We start from the raw sequence: 22,049 nt of genomic DNA on the forward strand, positions 1-22,049 counted from the left end.
TCTGCCCTCACGGGCACCGGCCCAAGGGCAAGGTGGTTGTGGCTGTTGGCCACATGGTGCGCTGTTATAAGCCAGGGCCCGCTCCATGGGTAAAATGGCTGCCGAGTGCAGGGTCCTCGCTTCTGGGCAGCGGGGTGGGCACCCGCGGCCTGCAATATGAGCGCTATGCTTCAACAGCCCCAGGCCGACCGTCGGAACATTCCGGTCGGCCGGGCACCGCAGGCTTTACGGCCGCGATCCCGGCGCTCTATCCGGGTCCCCGGCTCTTCCGGCCCGCGGGGTGGGCACCCGCGGCCGGCATGTGCATGCGCCGCTTCGTTCCCCGGCCGGTACTTGAATACTGTGCGGCCCCGGTCAGCCGGGCGCCGCTAATAATTTAGGCCCCGGCTTCACGGCCTACAATTACTAGGCCGCAAAATTCCGGCCTCTGTTGGAGGGGGCTGGAACTTCTCCAGGCGGGAATTCTTCCTGCCGGGAGGTTCCCCCGCCCCCAGGGGATCGCAGCGCCGCCCTCCAGGCCGGATCCCTGTTAACCCTTTGGGTACAGGCCGGCTTCAGATGGCCTGTATGGGTGCCCCCAGGGGATCGCAGCGCCGCGGTACAGGCCGGCTTCAGATGGGCCTGTATGGCTGCCCCCAGGGGATCGCAGCGCCGCCCTCCTGGCCGGATCCCTGTTTAACCCTTTGGGTACAGGCCGGCTTCAGATGGGCCTGTATGGCTGCCAACCCCCCAGTGCTCCTGTAGGTGGCTCCCCTTTCTGTTATATATATATATATATATAAATATATTTTTTTTTTTATATATTAACTTGTGGGCTGCGCAGGACGCTGCAGCCTCATGTCAGTACATGCCCCCCTTCCCTAGGCGGCATGTCGCACTCCCCGGCTGCGGCGCTGCCAGGGTCATTTTACCCTCCTAGCCCTCTCTCACGATACGGCGCTGGTCAAGTGCATGCGGCCCTTTCTGTAGGCGGTATTCGTCACCCTCTTCAGTTATGGTACTGCCATGTGCGGGACCCCCCTCCTGGGCGGGATACTGTACTCTCCCTGGCTACGGTTTGGCCTTGTGCATGATCCCCCTTTCATTGGCGGACTACTGCAGTTTCACCGGATACGGTGCTGGCCATGTGCACGACCTCCTTCCATAGGCGGAACGCTACACTCTCACTAGATTCGTTGCGATCTGTGCATGACCCCTTTTTCTTAGGCGGAATACTGCACTCTCACCAGATACGGTGCTGGCCATGTGCACGATCCCTTTCCATTGGTGGAACGCTGCACTCTCACTGGATTCGTTGCCGATCATGTGCGTGACCCCCTTCCATAGGCGGAATGCTGCACTCTCTGAATTCGCTGACGCCCATAGGCATGACTCCCTTCCGTGGACGGCATTCGGCACTCTCACTGGATTCACTGCCAGCCATGTGCATGACCACTTTCCATAGGTGGTATGATGCACTCTCATTGGATTTTCCCTGTGGCGGCATACATACACTCCCTCGGTCGGTGATGTTCTCTCGCCGGTACGTTGTTGGCCATGTGCATGAACCCCATACATGGCGGGGTGCTTGCACTCTCACTGGATCCGCTGCCAGCCATATGTATGACCCCTCTTCCGTGGGCGGTGTACGCACTCTCACTGGATTCGCTGCCGGCCATGGGCACGCCTCCTTCAGGTGACATGCACACATTCTCACCGACTGATCGCACTCTCCCTGGATGCGATGCTGACCGTGTGCATGCCCCCCCCCCCCCCCCCCTCTTTTCTGGGCGGCATACTACACTCTCACCGGATACGTTGCTGGCCTTGAGCATGGCCCTCTAACATGGGTGGAATGCTTGCGCTCCCATTGGATACCGTGCTGGCCTTGTGCGTGACCACCCCTCATTCCATGGGCGGAATTTTGCACGCTCACGAGATCCAAGGCTGTCCTTGTATGTGCCGTATTGGACTTGCACATGTTCCCCTTCATTGGGAGTAGTTACACTCTCACGAAGTTTCGGTGTTGGGTGAGTGGTTGCACACTCACTTAATGCTAGGATAGCCCTGTGCATGTCCCCCTTTCACTAGGTGGACCTCCTGCATTCCTGCTGGATACTGTGTGGCTATGTGCATGGCGCCCTTCGGGGCGAAGTATGGTATGCCCTACTTCTCTGACGTAGGTACGGCCTTGGGCATTCCCCCCTTTTTTTGGGGCGGGCTTTTGCACCCTTGCCGACTGCAATTTGCCAGGTACATTTCCCCCCTTTCGGGGCGGTCAGTTTTGCGTTCCATCGCATACCATACTAGTCTTGTGCATAACTCCTTTTCAGTTTGCACTTTGCACTTCCGTAGATACTGTGGCACTCTGGCTGGCCTTCGCTGAGTGATATTTTTGCAGTGAGTGGACGTTTTTGTGCGTTGTTTGGGCCGTGTATACCTTCTCGTCCCGTAGGTGGGTTGGCCTTCTCACTGCTTACGGGGCTACTCGTACGTATCCCTCCTTTCCTCCTGCGACATATTTTTTTCTCTTGGGAGACGGTGTTTGCAGCAAGCCTTGCACTATTCTCTAAAGAGATCATTCTGTCCACCTGTGTAAGCCTAAGGTGTTGTCCAACAAACAATAAATGAATGCCTTATATATAAGTAGACGGCCTCTACCTGCTCGCTACTGCTCCGAGCTGGGCGGTGCTCATTCATTTCGTTGGCCCTTCCGCCGGGGAGTGTTCGTGGTTCCTAGACACGTACCCATTCGTCTTCCCGCAGCATTGTTTCCCTGCGCTAGTGGTCACATGGTCGAGAGTGCTGTCTGCAGCGCCCTTCGCATTCTATGTTGGCTCTGGCGGGACTACGGTGCCCTCGCCTACTACTATTTCCTTCTACCAGGTTCGGGCCGCTCTTCTTGGGAAGGTCACCCAACTTCTCTTGGGTGCTCGCTTACCCAGGTCCGGAGGACATCCACCTTGAGTTCTTCAGGATATTCGCCTTCTGCGAAACGGTGAACCGGGCGTCTCAGTGTAGCGGGGTTCTGCTTTTGAGCTGTCCTATGGCTTCTCTATGCCCACTCCTCCTTTCTTTTGGAGGGTGTTATCCCGGCCTCTGTCTCGACTGCCTTTTCTCGCCGGTTCTGTTTGGCTCCCACTCGGTACGGATCTCTCCGATGTGGCTTCTGTTCCGGCCACGCTTCAGAGGATGTTCCTTCTCTGCCCTCCCCTCTGGGAAGAGCATGGTTGTTCAGGTGGATGGTTCTGGTGTCTTGTCCACACTGACTGTACTAGCTGTGTACCTATCTAACGGGTCTACCGCGTTCTGTCCTCCCGCTGGGTGCAGATTGCGTTTTTTCCATTCTAGGCAATGTTTCTGCTATGGATTTACCTTCTCGGTAACTTGGGAGGACTACCATTTAGTCCGTCTTCCTGTGGTGGCTACATCGGCTTGGGCTTTAGCCTGTCTTGTCCTGGCATCGGGCGGTTGCTGGGCGGACCCTTCGGTTCCTGTCCGTCTGCTCCCCCACTCCGGGTGGATACGGGACAACATTGTTCGGGGCCGACGGGACCAGTTCTACCGACCGTTCTGCCCGTGTTACTGATCATTGGGTTTTCGCCCGCTTGCCCAGGCGACTCTAGTGAGCTCGCTAGTGTTCGCTTCTAGCCGAGTTTTCGTCCAGGATCTGTGGTAGGACTTAGGGCTTTACCTGGGGTTCTGTGGGAAGCTGGGCGATCCCCCACTCTGCCTTTCTCTCTCCATGGTTCTGTCTTTCTCCAGCCCGGCCTGGACCTGGGGCTGGGACTCCGTTGCTTGAGGTATCAAGTGTCGTTCCTGTCCTTCCTCTTTCAGCGTTCCCCGACCCTCTGGGCCTGTCAGGAACTTCTTCCATGGAGCGGCTCTTGGGTTCCTTTGTACTGCCCTCCGTTACCGTCCTGGGAACTACATACTGGGCTCTTGGCGCTCCAATTTTTCCTTGGAGCCGTTACAGAAGTCCTCTCTACTCCTTCTGTCCTGTACGGTTGGGTTTCTGTAGCCATCGTGTCTCTGACTGGTGCCTGAGTGGCGGCCCTTCTTGTTCCGAGCCTTCTGTCTTCCCCCAGGACAGGGCTGTTCTCCATTCCGTCTCTTCCTTCCTTCTGAAGGTGGTGTTTGTCCTTCATTTCATTGAGGCAGTCGTCCTCCCCTTCCCACCCCCGGGAACGGACACTTCACCGATTTGGACGTTGTTTGGGCCTTGCAGTTTTTTACTTGGAGATCTCCGACTCTTGTCGACGTTCGGTCTCTTGTGTTCCCAGGAGGTCCGCGCAAAGGGTTGAGGGCCTCCAGGGTGGCTTTCCTCCGCTTTCTCAGTGTGGCTCTTGCTGTGGTTGTCGCACCAAGGGCAGGGTTCTGCTTTTGGTGTCACCATTCATTTTGCCAGAGCTGTCGGTTTTTCCTGGGCCGGAGGCATTAGGCTTCGGCCATGCATTTGTAAGGTGGTCACTGGTCTTCCTTGCACACCTTACCGAGTTCTACAGGGTGCATACTCGGCCTTCGGCGTATGCTGCCTTGGGCCGCCTGGTCTGCAGGCGGCGGTTTTTTTGTTGCCTTTGGGTGCTTCGCCTTGGTGCTGTGGTCCCTCCCCCTTTGGACTGCTTTTGAACGTCCCAAGGTCTTCTGTGTCCCCCAAGGAAACTGGGCGAGAAAACGAGATTTTTGTATAACTTACCAGTAAAATCTCTTTCTCGCTCTTTCCTTGGGGGACACAGCACCCACCCATTCTTTGTTCTTCTCTGACTGTTTCCGAGTTTGTTTTACCCTTTGGGTAGTTGGCTTGTTGGTTCCACTTTTTGGACTTTGCCTTTTCTCACTACTTGGACACGCAACTGGCAGTCTCTCTCTCCAGGCTGAGGGTATAGCTGTGGAGGAGGGGCTTAACAGCTTTCACTTAGTGTCACGCCTCCTAGGGAGATGAGCTATACCCAAGGTCTTCTGTGTCCCCCAAGGAAAGAGCGAGAAAGAGATTTTACTGGTAAGTTATACAAAAATCTCGTTTTTTTAGCTACTTTGCAGACAGGATCACAAGACGGGTTCCATGGCACCGTTTTTGCATATGATATCTGGCTGTTACATCCTGAGGCCCTGTGCAAACTCAACCTTAGATTGCACACACAGTATAATTCAGAGCTCTGAGGCATCCAGAGAGGCGCAGGAGCTTGTGCTATACCTCTCCGTGCTTCCGACAGAGCTGTCTATCCCATTTCTCAGTGTGCACAGTGTCTAATACAGCTGTACGGTGATGCGTAGCGGCTCGCAGGCTCCTAGCTATAGGCAGCCAACTATACCTTCTTGTGTCCAAAAACCGACTTCAATGCCTCATACACATGACCGTATCTGTCCGCAACCACAGATCTGTAAAATACGGACACCCTCCGTGTGCACTACGCCTTTTTCTCACACAATAGAAATAACTATTCTTGTTCACAATGTGGACCAGAACAGGACTTCTGTCATTTAGGCCTGATACACATGACCGTATCCGTTTTTGTGGATACCGGCTGTGTGCAAGTTGCATTTTCCCTTCTGCAGGTCGCACACTATGTTACAAATGTCTATTCATAAAATGGACAAGAATAGGACATGTTCTATTTATTTATTTATTTTTTGCGGGCCCGCGGAACGAACGTATGGATGGACATCTTTTTTGGCCCCATTGAAATGAATCGATGCGCATCTGATCTGCAAAAAAATGCGGATCGGATACGAACCGAATCCACGGTCATGTGCGTGAGGCCTTAAAAAAATAAATAAAAATACAGATGTGTGTACGGCACCATAGAAATGAATGGGTCATTGCGCTATCCGAAAATAAATACGGTTGGGTTCAGATGTAAGCAAATGATAGGATGCTTTTAAAGGGAATGGCCATGAAGCAGTTTGTCTGTCAGCAGTTCTGAGCCTTCAAAACTGCTGTCAGCATTATATAGGTGATGGGAGAGCAGTACAGACAAACCTGGTGACAAAGGGTGCAACAACACCTGTACAAGACACCTGCTCAGGCTATTTTACTCCCTAAAGAAAGACTTGTGTGTATTTTTTGACATGGTCTTTTTCTAGTCCGGTCCGCTGTATCAGCAGCCTTCCCTTCCGGGTCTAGCACACAAGAAGTACCGCCCATTTCCTGAGAAGCTCCGCCCCCTCATTGACATCTCCCTCACCAGGAGCAGCTGCAGACTAAACTGCACATTGTGGGTACAGGACCTGTGGTGATGTCGCAGTCATGTGATCAGCCATGTGTGCGGGAGGAGTTAAAGGGGTTGTCTCATCATAGACAATGGGACCCGCACCTATACCGAGAACGGAGCCCCACAAGTGAAGGAGGGCGCACTGCGCATGCGCTTCCGCCCTCCATTCATTTTCTAAGGGGCCGCTCCCCTTCACTTCTATGGGGAGCCGGCTTAGCGGTGGCCGGACCCGAGTCCTCCAGCCACCACCTTGCGGGGCTCCGTTCTGACTATATGAATATAGGTGCGGGTCCCAGCGGTGGGAACCACACCTATAAGACAATGGGAGCATATCCTAGCGATATGCCCCCATTGTCCATGATGAGACGACCCCTTTAAGACTGTGCTGAATATGAAGTTACCTTATGTGTGGCGCATGTGTTTTAAGCAGGGCTATGTGAGTGTATGGTGGAGTTTTCTATTTGTAATGGGCATATAGTAGAGCTGTGTGTGAGATGGGCATGTAACAGAGCAATGTTTGTGTGGGCATGTAGCTGTGTGGGCACTGGGTATGGCAGCGTTAGGTGGGCATAGTGTTAACTTATTAAGCACAATAATTATTGCCTTTTTTATCAGATGATGGGCCATGTGGAGCATTGGTGAAAAACTATCCCTGCTTTGAAGACCCTGCACAATGAGCTGCCCAGAGAAGAAAGACGAGTGCTCCCCTCCATCAGCGAAACAGAGGAGAGTTTTGGAGACTGATGAAAAGAACAATGGAGTTCTTGACCTGGCAGATAGCCAGGAGGCCGAGGCTGCACAGACTTTGTGGGAGATGACCAACTGGAGAGAGAACGCTGACGATAAAGAGCAGCCTGGCAATGTTATTCCGCACACTCCAGAAAATGGCACAGCAGAAGACTCTCATGCCAGACTACCTGTGTGCACACCGGAGAGGGGAGACACAGGGGAAAGTGCAACAGGAACCCCTCACATCCCTGAAGGTGGTGAAACTGGAGAGAAGAACACCACTCCGTCAAAGCAAGATCCCTTAAGAAGGGATGCGGCAGGGAATGGTGATCCAGACGATCAGCGGAAAAGATCTGCCCAGCCAAACTTAGAGATAGCGGACGCAGAAGAGCCTGCTGTCCTGTCGCCTCTTTCCTCAGATTCAGAAGCGGCTGAGCATCGATCGTGCAGCGAGGGCGACGAGTGCTGCATCGTTTCTGTTGGCACCCAACCTACTAGCAACGATCGCTCCCTGCAGGCTCTGGAGTCCGTGCAGCAGGAGCTGAGGTCAGTCAATGAACGGGCGGACCGCGCTCTGCTGCAACTGAAACGGAGATACGGACAGCTCCGAAAACCGCACATCCAGAAACGCAACTCCATCATACGTACCATCCCGGGTTTTTGGGTCACTGCTGTATCCTATATAACCAGTTTATTATGCTCTTTATAACATTTTATACTTTTCCTATTTTCCTTCTTTTAACCCAGTCTCCAGGCAATCATTACAAAGTAGTATTTGTGCAAATTACTTTTTCTCATATAGTGGGTTATATGCTTCATCCACATCTGCCTTGGAGGCTCTTTTAGACGTTTCATCACAGATTCCATCAAGATGCTGCGCAATTTTGATGGAATCTGCAGTGGAAGCTCCTCATGGAGCCTCCATGTGAATGAGCCCTAAAATCCACTGTCCGAATAAAATATTTTGTGTTGCAACAGACACCATGACAGAAACCCGACTGACTCCCAGTATAGTCATTGGGGACCCTCGGGCACCTTTGGTGTCCGTCATATGAGGGAGAACCGTAGGAAGTTGAGCTCTTGTGACTGTAATCACGAAGCGATAACACCCCATTGAGATAACGTGAGACAGATCTGCTTGCACCTCATAGATCACCTAAACTGGCTGGTGATTGACATCTGTAGATATTTGGTGGCACCTGCAGTTTGGCTGCATTTTGCAGTATCGGCTGTAGAGGTGTGATCAGCCTTAAACCAGGGATGCCCAACCTGTGGCTCTCCAGCTGTTGCAAAACTACAACTCCCAGCATGCCCTCATAGCTCCAGGCATGATGGAACTTGTAGTTTTGCAAAGCTGGAGGGCTGCAGGTTGGGCATTCCTGCCTTAAACCATCTTATTTTACTTCAACATAAATAAATTATGCCAGGTATATAATGCGAATTCTCCATGTATTTTCCTTAACTTCGCCCTATTTCAGTTTCTGAATCACCCCCAACTATCTGCAATGATTGATGACCGTGACGAAGATACATTAAGCTACATGAATAATTTACAGGTAGGTGGATGTGCCCATTTTAGAAATGTATTTACTTAAAGGGGTTGTCTAGGTTCTAGATATTGATGACCTATTCTTAGATTATCAATGTCAGATACCTCCCCCACCCCTCCACTGACGGAGCTGCTGAGCTTCATCCTCTGTGTGATTTCTGGTATCAGCACTGGGACCCGCAACTATCTCTAGAACTAAACACCCAAGATAGACGAGAGTGCACCGCGCATGGGCGACAGCCGTCCATTCATTTCTTTGTTACTTCGGAAAATAGCTGTGAATTCAGAGCACGCCACGCATGCACTCTTGTTCACTTTGGGGGCTCTATTTTAGAAATAGGTGGGACCTGCACATATCATGCGTTGGCGGTAGACTTGAGCGAATCGAGCTTCGGATCATAGAGCCGAAGTCCATTCGTTCTAACACTTTGTTTTAATGCTGTACGGAGAGCTGTCTCTGTACAGCATTAAATTCTATTGCCTCCGTGGAGGCAAAATTTGTTTCACCGGAAGTCGTGCGAGACTTCGGTGAATTAATTCTGTATTCATTTCTGCATCTTTAAAAACATCTAAAATTAGGAATCTGAAGTCTGATTTGGTACTGGCTGCTACCTCGGTACCAAATCCGACTTCAGATTGCTATTTTAAATGTTTTTAAAGATGAATACCGAATTAATTAGCGAAGTCTCACGCGACTTCGGGTAAAACAAATTTTGCCTTCACACAGAAAATACATTTTAATGCTCTACAGAGACAGATCTCCATACAGCATTAAAACGAAGTGTTTGAACGAATCGTCTTCTGATCTAGGATCCAAAGCTTGATTCGCTCAGTGTTAATTGGTCGCCTATCCTACGTTATGCCACAAGTGCGTGAGGTGACACAACCCTTTTAATACTGGAAACACAGTTTTCTGTATAATTTAGGCCTTGCAATACGATTACACCACAATTCCTGCTTTTATTAAAGGGTTTCTGCACTTTGTTTAAACTGATGATCTATCCTCTGGATAGATCATTAGCATCTGATCGGCGGGGGTCCGACACCCGGGACCCCCGCCGATCAGCTGTTTGAGAAGGCAGCGGCGCTGGCAGTAGCGCCGCGGACTTCTCGCTGTTTACCGCAGGCCCAGTGACATCACGACTAGTATCACTGGCCTGGGCGGGGCTAAGCTCCATTCAAGTGAACAGAGCTTAGCCGCTGCCGATCAGATGCTGATGATCTATCCAGAGGATAGATCATCAGTTTAAAAAACTGCAGAACCCCTTTAAGTCTTCTCTATGCTAGTAACCTGCTCTTTAATTTAGGTAGAGGACTTTACACACCTAAAGTCAAGCTGCAAGATAAAATTCTACTTCAACTCCAATCCTTACTTCAAGAATGATGTGATCATCAAGGAGTTTCAATATGGTTCCTCGGGTGAGTATTAGCTAGAGTGGGCAGGAATTTCCATGGGACCCTCTACTGTGTGCTATACTATGTGTATTGTGAAATACGTCCCTCATGTGTCCTGGTCATTTTCTTCTGCATACGTCAGCATTTCTCCCATGTCATTGATTGTAGCTACAGCAACGCTTACCGCACAAAAAATAATGCAGTGTCTCTTTTCTGACTGCATTGATCTATATCTCCTGTGTGATCACTGCACCATTTACACGTGGAACTGCCAGTTAGCCAAGTGAACTACCGCGCCATTCACACAGGGAACTCCCTTTCCCGTGATTGGCAGGGGACTCAGCCATTAGACCCCCAACGATCATTTATTTTTCACCTGTCCTGTGGATAGTTGATAAATGTTTATGGAAACCCCCTTTAAAGGGGTGGCGTCACTTTGGCAAATGGCATTTATCATGTAGAGAGAGTTAATACAAGGCAATTAATATATGGTGATTGTCCATATTGCCTCCTTTGGTGGCTTCATTCGTTTTTCCATCACATTATACACTGCTTGTTTCCATGGTTATGACCACCCTGCAATCCATCAGAAGTGGTCGTACTTGCACACTATAGGAAAAAGCACCAGCCTATGTGTGCTTCCACGGACCTGGACACCAGAGAGGCTTGCGCTTTTTCCTATAGTGTGCAACCCCGTCCACCTCTGCTGGATTGCAGGGTGGTCATAACCATGGAAACGAGCAGTGCATAATGTGATGGAAAAATAAATCCAGCCAGCAATATGGAGAATCACAATACATTAGTAAATGCCTTGTATTCATTTTCTCTACATGATAAATGACACTTGCTGAAGTGAGACAACCCCTTTAAGTCTGTGGAAGAGAAATGTGTAAACTATTTATTTAGGTTCTCCGGGGAGGCCATATTGGAAGCACACATTTCCTTCTCCATTTTCTGTATAGCTATAGAAGTACAGGCTGTTTACTCAGTTGATTGACAGGTAGATGTCATAGAGCATTAGGGTATGTTCACAGATGGCAGATTTGTTGCAGAAGTATATGTGTCTATCCCAGTCATCCGAAAGGGATTTGGCAGAAATCCATAGTTATGCTGCAGAAAAAACCCCATTCAGATGTATGCAACACGTTTGCAACAAATCTGCCATATGAGAACATAACCCTACAATCCCCACTAAGTGATTAAGTGCATCCCCCTCCCCAGTGACCGTACGGAGTGTTATCTATGGGTATAGTATTGGTCTCAAGAGCGGACTGGGAACTTAAAGTGGCCCTGGAAAAATAAATAAAATAAAAGTGGTCCAATATTGTAGGTGGGCACAAATTAACAGAAGGCGGCGCAAAATGCCATTGTGCGGAGGGTGGAGCGGGTCACTGCAGCGTTGCTCTTGTTCACTTCACTATGGACAGAGCTGTGTATGGGCTCATTCACACGACTATATGAAGGAGTGCGCATCCGTTCTGAAATTTTGTGGCCACTCAAAAAGATAGAGCATGTCCTATTCTTGTCCGCAATTGCATTTTCTATCACGGTGGCGGCCATTGTGGAACACACACGAGCCTGTAACCGTATTTTGCAGACCTCAAAAAACTATGGTCGTGGGAATGTAGCTTTTTTTTTGTGCCGGAGCTACTGCAGAACTGCTGATCGGCAGGGGTGTGGGCTGCCAGACTCCCGACAATTGTATATTGATAGGCCTATCCTGAGGATAGGCCATCAATTGTAGAATCCTGGACAACCCCTTTAAGGCCCCTTGCACACAGGCGGCACGTTTTTTGTCCGGATGCGTTGCGGCAAACCTGCGAGAGTAGGCACGCAATTTCAGTCAGTCAAGGACCTTTCTATTTTCATTCAGCAGGACCTGCGCTGACGTCATTGCGCTCACCACGTGGTGAGCGCGATGACGTCAGCGCAGGTCCTGCAGGAAGAAGACAGAAGACGATACCGGCTGCGCGATCAAGTGGATGAGGTGAGTTTATTTTAGTTAGACATTTTAGTTAGCAATCTGTATTTTCCTTTATAACCATGTCAGAAGGGAAAATAATACAGTGAATTGACTTTAATGGGGTCCGGGGTTTCTCATCCCTATTTACTAATATCTCCTTAGCAACCATGCGTGAAAATCGCATCTGCACTTGCCTGTGGATGCTTGAGATTTTCACACATTTTTATGGGGTCTGTGTTGTGTGAAAAACGCAGAATATAGAACATGCTGCGATTTTCGCATTTTTTGCGTGAAAAACAACGCTCATGTATACAGACCCATGGAAATGAATGGGTCAGGATTCAGTGCAGGTGCAATGCGTTCATGTCACGCATTGCACCCGCGCGGAATACTCTCCCGTGTGAAAGGGACCTAAGACTTTTTATTTTTATATGGATAGATACGATTGATGTTCATAATGAAATGTTCCGATACCTCAATTCATATCTTAGTGTAGATTCACGTTAGTACTTAGTAGAGGCACTTTTATACCAGCCTGTACATTCACTTGTCTATTGAGGTAAAATAAGGGTAAGAAAACACATTTTTGTGCCAGTCTTCACTTTATGCTGTGTGAGGACGGATTACATTGAAACATAGCCCCTATTACAGTCCCTGTAGCTGGAATGCAGATAAATACGGCATTTACTATTTAATGAGAAAATATGAAATATGTACAAATATTTTGGTAGTAGTTAATGACAGGGAGAGGTCCATTCTTGGGATGGGCAACCTTTTGTCCCTTTGCAGGGTTTAACGGCGTCATCTGTGGTGCCGGAGGTTATCTATCCATAAACCTTCCTCTGGTTTACCGAGAAAAATACTTCTAAATGATGTCTTGTATTTGATGCTTGTTTTGGCTAAATAGTTAGCTGTGCTTCTCCATGGAAGGATTTAGCATTTGCTTTGTCTAAATTCTTAGCAGTTCACCTAAAAATACACTGCGCTGTTAACCATCTCCAGGGCCGTTTTAACACATAGTTTCACTCCAATACAAAGCATGCCCACCACCGCCGCCTTCTTGATCATTTTCATACTTTCCCTTCCAATACACGCATTGCATGTTCACATACCACATGTATACAGTACACACACATAGGCAATCAGATTTATGGCTGCCCGCTAAAACGGGAGCTACTTATACACAGTGGCTCTCCATCTACCACATAATGTCTATAATATACATTTTCTTCATCCCATTTCCCTCAGCATATCCTTCATACGTCCTACAGTCTGGATAAATGGGCATTAAAGGGGTTGTGCCAGGTTTTTAAGTTATCGAATAGCTGGTTGATTGCCGGAGGTCCGACCATTGGGATCCCCACCGATCATGATATCCCCCATTCTGATGGAGCGGCAGGTCGTACATGCACACTGTCACTCCACTCTCTATGGGAGCGCCAGAGATAGCAAAGTACCGTGCTTGGCTATCTCTAGCACTTCCATTGAGAGTGAATGCATGACCTGCCACTCTATCATCTCATGATCAGTGGGGTCCCAACGGTCAGACCACCAGCAATCCTGTGGATAGGGGATAACGTAAACCACTTGGCACAACCCCTTTAAGAGTATCAAACTGGTGAGTGCTAAATATGTCCATCAGGGCTGTGGTCACACATGGTTTTAGCGTAGGACGCCACAACACTAATGCCTCATTCACACGGTCAGTGTTTGGTCAGTGATTTCCATCACCAGGTGCGGCTCTAAACACAGAACAGGTGCAGATCTTTCCCTTATACCTCATGTCTGTGGAGGCTCCAGTCCTGGTTTTGGCTCACAATCACTGACCAAAGCACTGATGTGTGAATGAGGCTTAATTCCTAGAAAAATGTAAAAAAACTATGCTATGTTTCCACAGTTTTTTTTCACTGTTGCAGTAAAAATTGCCATGCAAGCCATATCACATCCCTGTGTAGACAAGGCCCTAGCCACCCAACACTGTCTGCCGTATACTACTGTTAAAGTAAGACGGAAATGAAGCTGTCTTCTGTGTAACGCACTGCTCAACAATTTTCCATCTCATTTGGTTTCAGGCCGCCTCACATCTCATTCTACTCCCATTCAATGGTGGCGAGGGCAGAACCCATCTCATAGTGGCAAAAACAGTTCTACACCGAGCTTTTTCAGTTGGTTTTCTGATCACAGCTTCCCTGCTGCCGACCGCATCGCAACAGTAAGATATCACGTTTCTTCACTAAAGGATGGAACTAATGTATTCTGTCATCTTGTAGCATGATGGACATCTGTCGTTTAACAGAAATTATCAGCATTTTTACATCTTACCGCATACCTCCAGAGAGTGCTCTGTGTGTTAGAGCAATCCACTTGCAGGCAAAATAGGAGGAGAATTAATTCAGCCATTTAATTCCTCCCTGTTGATGTCAGCTGCAGACAGAGAATGCTAAATAGCTTGAATATCTTAGCCGAACTGGGATATACATGTGTTAGTAGGGGTACTAGCTAGTTAATAAAGTCCTGCAATTACAGCAGCCTCTGCACTGATGCAAGCTGTGTTTCTGTGTGTACTAAAAGGAGAGGGGAATTAGTGAGATGTGGAAAGTTTTAATTTGATAGAGCAGGCCAAAAGCAGCATAGACATGCAGTCTTCAAATTCGCTTATAATGGCCGCACAGTTTTAACTATCCATTAACTATCTCAATTTTAAAAGTGTAATGATTTGATGTTTTTGACTGCCTGGTGGATGTTGCTCATGGCTTCACCTATAGACAATCGTACTAGACAAATTATATTTCTTGTTAATGGCATTGGGGGACACAGCACCATGGGTATATGCCCAGCTACCACTAGGAGGCTGACACTAGATATGAAAAAGGTTGGCTCTGCCCAGTTGGGCTGTGCCCTCTCCATAGTCACTAGGCTAATCAGTTTTAGTCTAGTGTCCGTAGGAGGCAGACGTGACCTGCTCTGTTTTTTTGCAGGTCTTGCTGCTTTTGTTTCTAGGCCTTATGGAATTTACTTGCCCTCCAGGAAGTTGTTTTCCTTGGGTCAGGACTTCTGTCCTTTCCCGGGCATTTTTCCTCTGACAGGTTCCCTCGCTGGCTCTTTGGGACCACCATATCTTCTTGTTGGATCTGTCTTCTTCTAGATCCTTCTCCGAGGGCATATTTCTATATGTAGTTTGGCTAGGTCACTACCAACGGACGCTTTCCGGCGGTGATGCGCTCCTGTTTTATCAATGGGGAGCAGGGGATCTTCCAGTTCCTTCCTCTGGCTCCCCAGTGTGCATTTGTTAACCTCTGTTTCTACGCAGGACGTCTGCCCTGCTTCCTCTCCTCCAGACTTTTTCTTTTTCCCCAGCCTTGGGTCGAGCTGGGTGTTTCCCTTTGCCTTTTTCTTGCATTTAGGATTTTCTGCCAGGCACTCACTTGTCCTGGGATCCTGGCAGTCCCCCACTATTTTCTCTTGGGATTCTTCCTGGTCCTGGAGCCTCTCAGCCCATTCCTTTGTTTTCCTATCTCCTATTTTATGCTATGGCCTCTCATGGTCCTGTTGGGTCACATGGTTCTCCTGCACCTGTGCGCCCAATTTTTTGCATGAGATCTCCTCCTTCCCACCCTCGGGAACTGCTTTGGGACGTCCCATGGCGCTGTGTCCCCCAATGACATTAACGAGAAAATTGGATTTTTGTACCTACCGTAAAATCCCTTTCTCTTTCAATGCATTGTGGGACACAGATCCCTCACTCTGTTTTTACTTCACTTGTTGGTTCCTTGCTTCTGTTTCTCTCTCCTACTTCTATTGGTACAAACTGATTAGCCTAGTGTCTGTGGAGAGGGTACAGCCCCCCGTGGTGGAGCCAACACTTTTTTTTTTGCTAGTGTCGCCTCCTAGTGGCAGCTTGACATATACCCATGGTGCTGTGTCCCCCAATGCATTGAACGAGAAACTGATTTTATGGTAAGTACAAAAATCCAATTTTGCCAGAACTCAATCACTTTTTGCCTATCCTGTTGGTACACCCCAGAACTCTGCATGTATCAGCGCTGAGCCTGCTGTAATCTCAGGACTCTGTCGTGGCCTTACCTGTACTCGGGCTGCTTCGTCCTATCCGTAACATGGCAGATATTGATAGCTTCCTGTTTGTGAATTAGCACAAAGGGGTGAGCACTGAAGGGATAGGCACCAAAAGGAACTTTACAGGAAATTCAAAGAACCTTTAAGTTTTCATTTTTCACTGGAGGTATGCGTTCAAGAGGTTTGGTGCAGGTATATTTCTTGTTGTTATATTTAAAGTGTACTTAAACTTACAACTAAACTGTATTAAAACCTATTGTAAATGAGCTGAAAATAATATTTGTAACATACTTTTTAATTTTTTTTTGTTTTCCCAGTTAAATAGGCACCTGACGTTCAGTTGCTTATGGCGCTTTGCAATGTGTACTCTCGCACAGCGCTGTGTACTGGTGTACAAATTCCCCTGGGAATGCACTGGTCGCTGTACAGGATGGAGCATCACTGCTCCTGCCTGTACCAGTCTCACTTTCCTAAAGCCTGGCATAGATGTGCTATGTCAGGCTTTAGCAGAGTGGGCACAGGCATGGGGAGTGATGTGCTGTGTGAGCTCCTGCCCTACTCTTGGTCCGCTCTTCTAATATCCTGGATACCACATCGATACAGGCTGTTAGTGGAGCTGATCGGCGTGGGCCCCACCGATCAGATATTGATGACCTATCCTTAGGATAGGTCATCAATATCTAAATTTAAAAAACAAAACCAAAAATAAAAACTTTAACATGCACAAAAAAATCTTTCCTTCACTGTACATAAGTACACATTAATAAGTAGTGTTTGAGATCGCAGACTGATTTGTAACCGTTGCGTTTTTCTTTTAGATAATCAAAGAAGACCTGTGGCCCAATCCTTTGCAGTATTACCTTATTGGTGAGGGCGAAAGTGACGATCATCCGGCTGAGGACAGGTTGGTAGTAAGATATTAGTGGACTATTTCTGTACATCGCCTTCTGTTGTGAGCATCAAGGTTGTTTTTTGTGCTTTTATAGCGATCCAGACAACACAGACGATTGTGTTGTCATTGTTGACGACGATGATGATGATGACGACGAGGAAGATGGAGTAGAAGAGAATGAGGAAGATGATGATGATGAAAATGATGTGCATGAAATATCTGATAATACAGAAAAGCACACAGAAGGTAAGTCTTGAAACACGCTAGCTGAAGTTCTACATCATGTTCAACCTATGCTGCATCTGACAGTACTATACAGTACTTGTCAGTAACAAAGCATTGGGGATCCAGGAGTCCTGCTGCTCATTATTCACAGCTACCTCTCCCAATCTCTTCCATACACATGCATGCTTGGTTTTACCCAAGTATGCAAGTGTTCTGAGTAGGGAGAGGGGTGTAAGCTGCTGCCTGAACACCTTTTGGCAATTGCTTATCGCCATGAGTACTAAAGGATCTGACATGTTGAAAATACAACAACCATTTCTGTCCCCAGACAGAAAGACAGCCGGGGGACACCCCGGGCACATTAGTCTTTCTGTCCTGCTAAAATCAGCAGGTTCAGCCAATATTACTCTGATGTGTATCGTCAGCTCTAAAGGGGTTGTCCAGGATTGGGGTGCATTCACACAACCGTATGTATTTTGCAGTCCGCAAAACGTTGATCGTCCGTGTTGCAAACGTGTATTTTTTTGCAGATCCATTGTAACGATGCCTAATCTTGTCTGCAAAACGTTCAAGAATAGGACATGTTCTATCTTTTTTGTGGAACCAGGGAACGGCCATATACGGATGCGGACAGAATACATTGTGCTCTCCACATTTTTTGCTGCACCATTGAAATGATTGGGAGCAAAACTATGATGGTGTGAATGGAACCTTAGACAAAGATAGCTGCTTTATTCAACAAACAGCCCCACACCTGCCCATGGCTGGGTCTGGTATTGCAGCTCAGTTCCTTTGACTTGAATGGGGCTGGGCTGTCATACCACATACAACCTGGTGCTATGTTTACAAGAAAGCAGCCATCTTTTTCTAATCCTTGACAGCGCCTTTAATGGTACTATATGTAAATTACAAGGATTATATTAATAATCACATTATTCATAGTTGCCAAGGGGTGGAAGTTTAAAGGCTATGTACACCTTTTGGAGGCAATTATAATTTTGATATTGCATTTTATTTATTTTGAGCTAAAAATATATATTTGTAAAATTGGTCTTTATTAAAAATATGGCTTCCTTTTTTTTGTACAGAGCTGAGATGCTCTAGTACAGCGGAGCCCCCGGGTCTTTAACACGGTACTAATGAAGCTCTTCTATTATGGAAGTGCTTCATTAGTACAGGAGGACCAGGAAGCGGTGAAGGATCTGTACTCACCGCTTCCTGGTCCTCGACTCGGCTATCGGCTGTGCAGGGCTGCGCACAGCGTGAGGTCGCTCTGTGACCTCACACTGTGCGCCGCGATACACAGCAGAATGAAGAGGATCGCGATGGTGACCAGGAGCAGGAGAGGTAAGTGTTTTTTATTTTTTTTTTTTATTTTGCGCTGATGGCTGGCTAAAGGTTGGGCGGTTGATCTGAGGCATTGGGGGTCTGATCTGAGGTCTGATTAACATTGGGGGTCTGATTGCTGGTCTGACCTGAGGTGTAATGAATTTTTTTTTTTCTTCTTATTGTTCTACTCTAAAACCTAGGTGCATCTTATATAAATACAGTACAGTGCAGCAGAGACCCTAGTCAGTTTATATAGTCGTTATATAGTGTTATATATTTTAATATGCACCTTATGTTTTGTTATGCGCGTGAATCAGTCAGCGCCGACTAGCACCACCCAAAAAAATTATTTTATTAGCCAAAAATTTGTTAAATGAAATCATAAAAAAATTGCCTCCAAAGGTGTACATAGCCTTTAGTTTAAGTACTTGTGAAATTGACAATGATTTTGTTTCCTAGTATAGATTGGATGCATTGTGATACAGATGTCATTAAGTACTTTCCTTACCTGCTCTTTAGGTACTGATAACGACGACGACGACGATGATGAGGAAGATTTGGAGGAAGAATCTGTGCCGGAGGAGCTGGTGGAGTCCACCGTTGTTGATGAGACAGATAACATTGTGTTGGATGCAGATGACTCAGAAAACTCCTCAGAAGAAGGTGGCGACTCTGAATAGGATGCAAGGACGACTTTTGAGTAGCTAAATCATTAGTAGGCGCAGGGAATCCTTCACCCCACTAGAAGGCGAGTTGCACTACAGGGAGTAAGGTTTGTAGGAAACTTGTTAAATTCCACTGGCATGGGAAAAACATACAGCTACCTGGCGAGGCCTCTCTTGCCCAGCACCACAAGCATGTCTGATCAGGGGCAACCCATTTATACGCTTGTCTAGTTAACGTAGTGGGGAAGTGGACATCTGCTTCTACACCATTGCAGTATCCATAGCATTTGCACTGCAAAGTAGGCACACAGGAGCCATATAGGAATCTTAAAATACTGGATTTGTCGAGGTTGTACTCTTAATTTAAAAAAAAAAGAGCAAAGCTATTTTATCAGTAAATTTTAAGTGTGTTCTTTTTTTAGATAAATAGATATTTACATTTTTTTATAATTCAGGGGTTTTATTTTTCTCGTTTTTTTTTTTTAAGCTGCAAATATTACATTGGCACCAATACGTGCCAGCAAAAAAAAAGTAAGCGGAAGAAAAGATAACCGTAGAGCTCTGCAGGCTACTGCTGGCAACCTTTTATTTTTTTTCTTGCACTACTACACAGAGATTATTTTTGTAGTAATGCAGGGTTGGTCCTTTCATCGGTCAGTTATATTTATTGCGCCATTCCACGTCTGTGCCGTCTGCTGCGGACCTCAATTATACTTTTCCACGACAAGCTTCAAGTCTCTGTCTTTACCCGGCCCGACGTTGCCCTCACGTGGACCACGCCTTTGAAAACCTCAGTCCTGTCTTACTCCATTGACACTCAGCAAAGCTGTGTTTCTTCTAGCACAATAGTGTGTACACTGGCTTACTGTGTATGTGTGTATTTATAGAAAGAGAGGTGATTGCACAGGAACTTGGAAGACCATTCTGCTTGCGTGCTTAGTGGTGTGCGACGCAGCCAGCAGTTCAACGCTTTGGAAGTTGAACCTCTAAGCGCTGTAAGTAGTTGCAGCACGTCCGTACCAGAGCACAATCCTGCTTTTATGTTATCTCTCATACGCAATGGTATTTCTAACATTTTTTATTTTTGCTGCGACCTATCTCTCAGTGGTTCCATTTCTGTGCAGGCCACATTTTATCGAAATGCGACGATACTGCACCCTGGTGGCAGCTATGCGGTCTTACAGACACAAGTCGCTTTGGCACGAAAGCTGCATATCTGAGCAACGCGATATCTATTCTTTCACATACATAAGCGCTCGGTAGGATTTGCTTATCCCATCATTTAATCCCACTGGAAGGGGGCATCCGCATCTGCACATAACACTGGCCAGCACGGTTGATGGTGTTTCTATTTTCACCGTATGTGATGTCTTTTTTATTGTAATGCACTCCAAGGCAAATTCGGTTGTCAGGAGGCGTCAAAACAAATAAGGTTTGCATCATTGTGGGGGAGGGCGATGCTTCGGTGTCTTGAGGATTTAGCGATAGTCGTTCAGTTTAGAAACTGCAACTGAAATTTTGGGGTAGAAGTTGCAAAATGCTTCATTTTCTGCTGCTAGGCAGTGTAATGCTCAGGATTATAGTGCACTGATTACCTTTAGGACAGCCTATTCTTTCCATATTGTATCTTTCTTAGCAACCTGCACTGTAAAGGTTAACACCTGCATAGTCATAGTATAGAAATGAGAATAGATTTTACCCTGTTCTTGATAGATTTCTACTAGTCTTCTCTTCATTGTGAAATAGGCTACCTGTGTAGCTGCTGATTAGGTTTCCTTTCTCCTGCTGTTACTGGAAGACATTTGCTAGGAATTTGGAGGATACGACCTCTCTTCTTTACCGGTATGTCATTCTCCATCCTGGCTAGGATTATACTTATAGGGCAAATGGCTTTCCTCACTTGGTATTCACACCGGGAGGTGTATTCTGCTGTACCTTTCCAAGATAGGCCTGTGACCTCATCCAGAAGAATGACACAAAGAAGTCTCTAGGAATTTCTGTTATTAGGAAATAATTATGTAGTATGGCACATGTGAAGTTACCCAAAAACCGCAGCACCCTTAAAGGGCATCTGTCAGTAGGTTTGTCCCTATGACAGGGGCTGACCTGTTACATGTGCGCTTGTCAGCTGAAGGCATCTGTGTTGGTCCCATGTTCATATGTGCCTGCATTGCTGAGAAAAATGATGCTTTATTATATGCAAATGAGCCTCTAGGAGCAACGGGGGCGTTGTCGTTACACATAGAGGTTCTGCTCTCTCTGCAACTGCCGCGCCCTCTGCACTTTGACAGAGCCAGGAAGACGGGATGACGTTTACGCAGCTTGGCCCAGTCAGAGGGCGCAGCAGTTGCAGATTGCAGAGCCTCTAGGTGTAACGGCAACGCCCCCATTGCTCCTAGAGGCTCATTTGCATATACAGAAACATCATTTTTATCAGCAATGCGGGCACATGTGAACATGGGACCAACACAGATGCCTTCAGCTGCCAAGTGCACATGTAACAGGTCAGCCAGTGTCATAGGTACAAAACTGCTGACAGATGCCCTTTAAAGCATAGATTTGCCTTTGAACATGTTTTCACATATTTAAAATGATATATAGGAAGGCGAATAACTGGTGCAAAACTTAGCATTACTTATTCCCTACTGATTTTGAGTTACAGCTGGTGTTATAGCCCGTCATGATTGGTGCATTCACAGTTCTGCTGATCGCTGAGCTAAAGGCTACAAGTATCCCCTGCTGGTTCATTGTGTGCACGCAGCTTGTTTTGCTGATATTTAGACACGGTAGTACACTCTTTATATCAGAAACTGCACCGTTATCTGATCTAGAAGAAAAAACACCTCCACTGTCTTCAGTTACAGTGGGTGTCTAGCCTCACTTTCCGACCTGATCGGACATTGGTCGTGGAGAGACACTTCAGCCTCCCAGGCTTCACAGGTACAGAGGCAACTGTCCGCCGCCCTGCAGATATTGTGTACCTCATGTCCTCTTAGTCCTGTCCTAATAGGACATGTGCTCAATGCTTGCCTCGGTA

At 47.3% G+C, this 22,049-nt stretch overlaps 1 protein-coding gene across 1 annotated transcript in view; it reads left to right on the forward strand.

The window, feature by feature from the left end:
• Positions 1–22,049, forward strand: part of LOC120978226 (putative testis-specific Y-encoded-like protein 3) — a 32,727-nt gene extending 10,678 nt beyond the window's left edge. The window contains exons 2-8 of the mRNA XM_040406452.1: positions 6,807–7,593; positions 8,399–8,476; positions 9,777–9,888; positions 13,900–14,039; positions 16,720–16,805; positions 16,888–17,039; positions 18,867–22,049. Coding sequence (XP_040262386.1) covers positions 6,865–7,593; positions 8,399–8,476; positions 9,777–9,888; positions 13,900–14,039; positions 16,720–16,805; positions 16,888–17,039; positions 18,867–19,027 — 1,458 coding nt within the window. The 5' untranslated portion in view covers positions 6,807–6,864 and the 3' untranslated portion in view covers positions 19,028–22,049. The remainder of the gene's footprint in view (positions 1–6,806; positions 7,594–8,398; positions 8,477–9,776; positions 9,889–13,899; positions 14,040–16,719; positions 16,806–16,887; positions 17,040–18,866) is intronic.

This window comes from Bufo bufo, chromosome 8 (genome assembly GCF_905171765.1).
Source record: "Bufo bufo chromosome 8, aBufBuf1.1, whole genome shotgun sequence".
Lineage (NCBI taxonomy): Eukaryota > Metazoa > Chordata > Amphibia > Anura > Bufonidae > Bufo > Bufo bufo.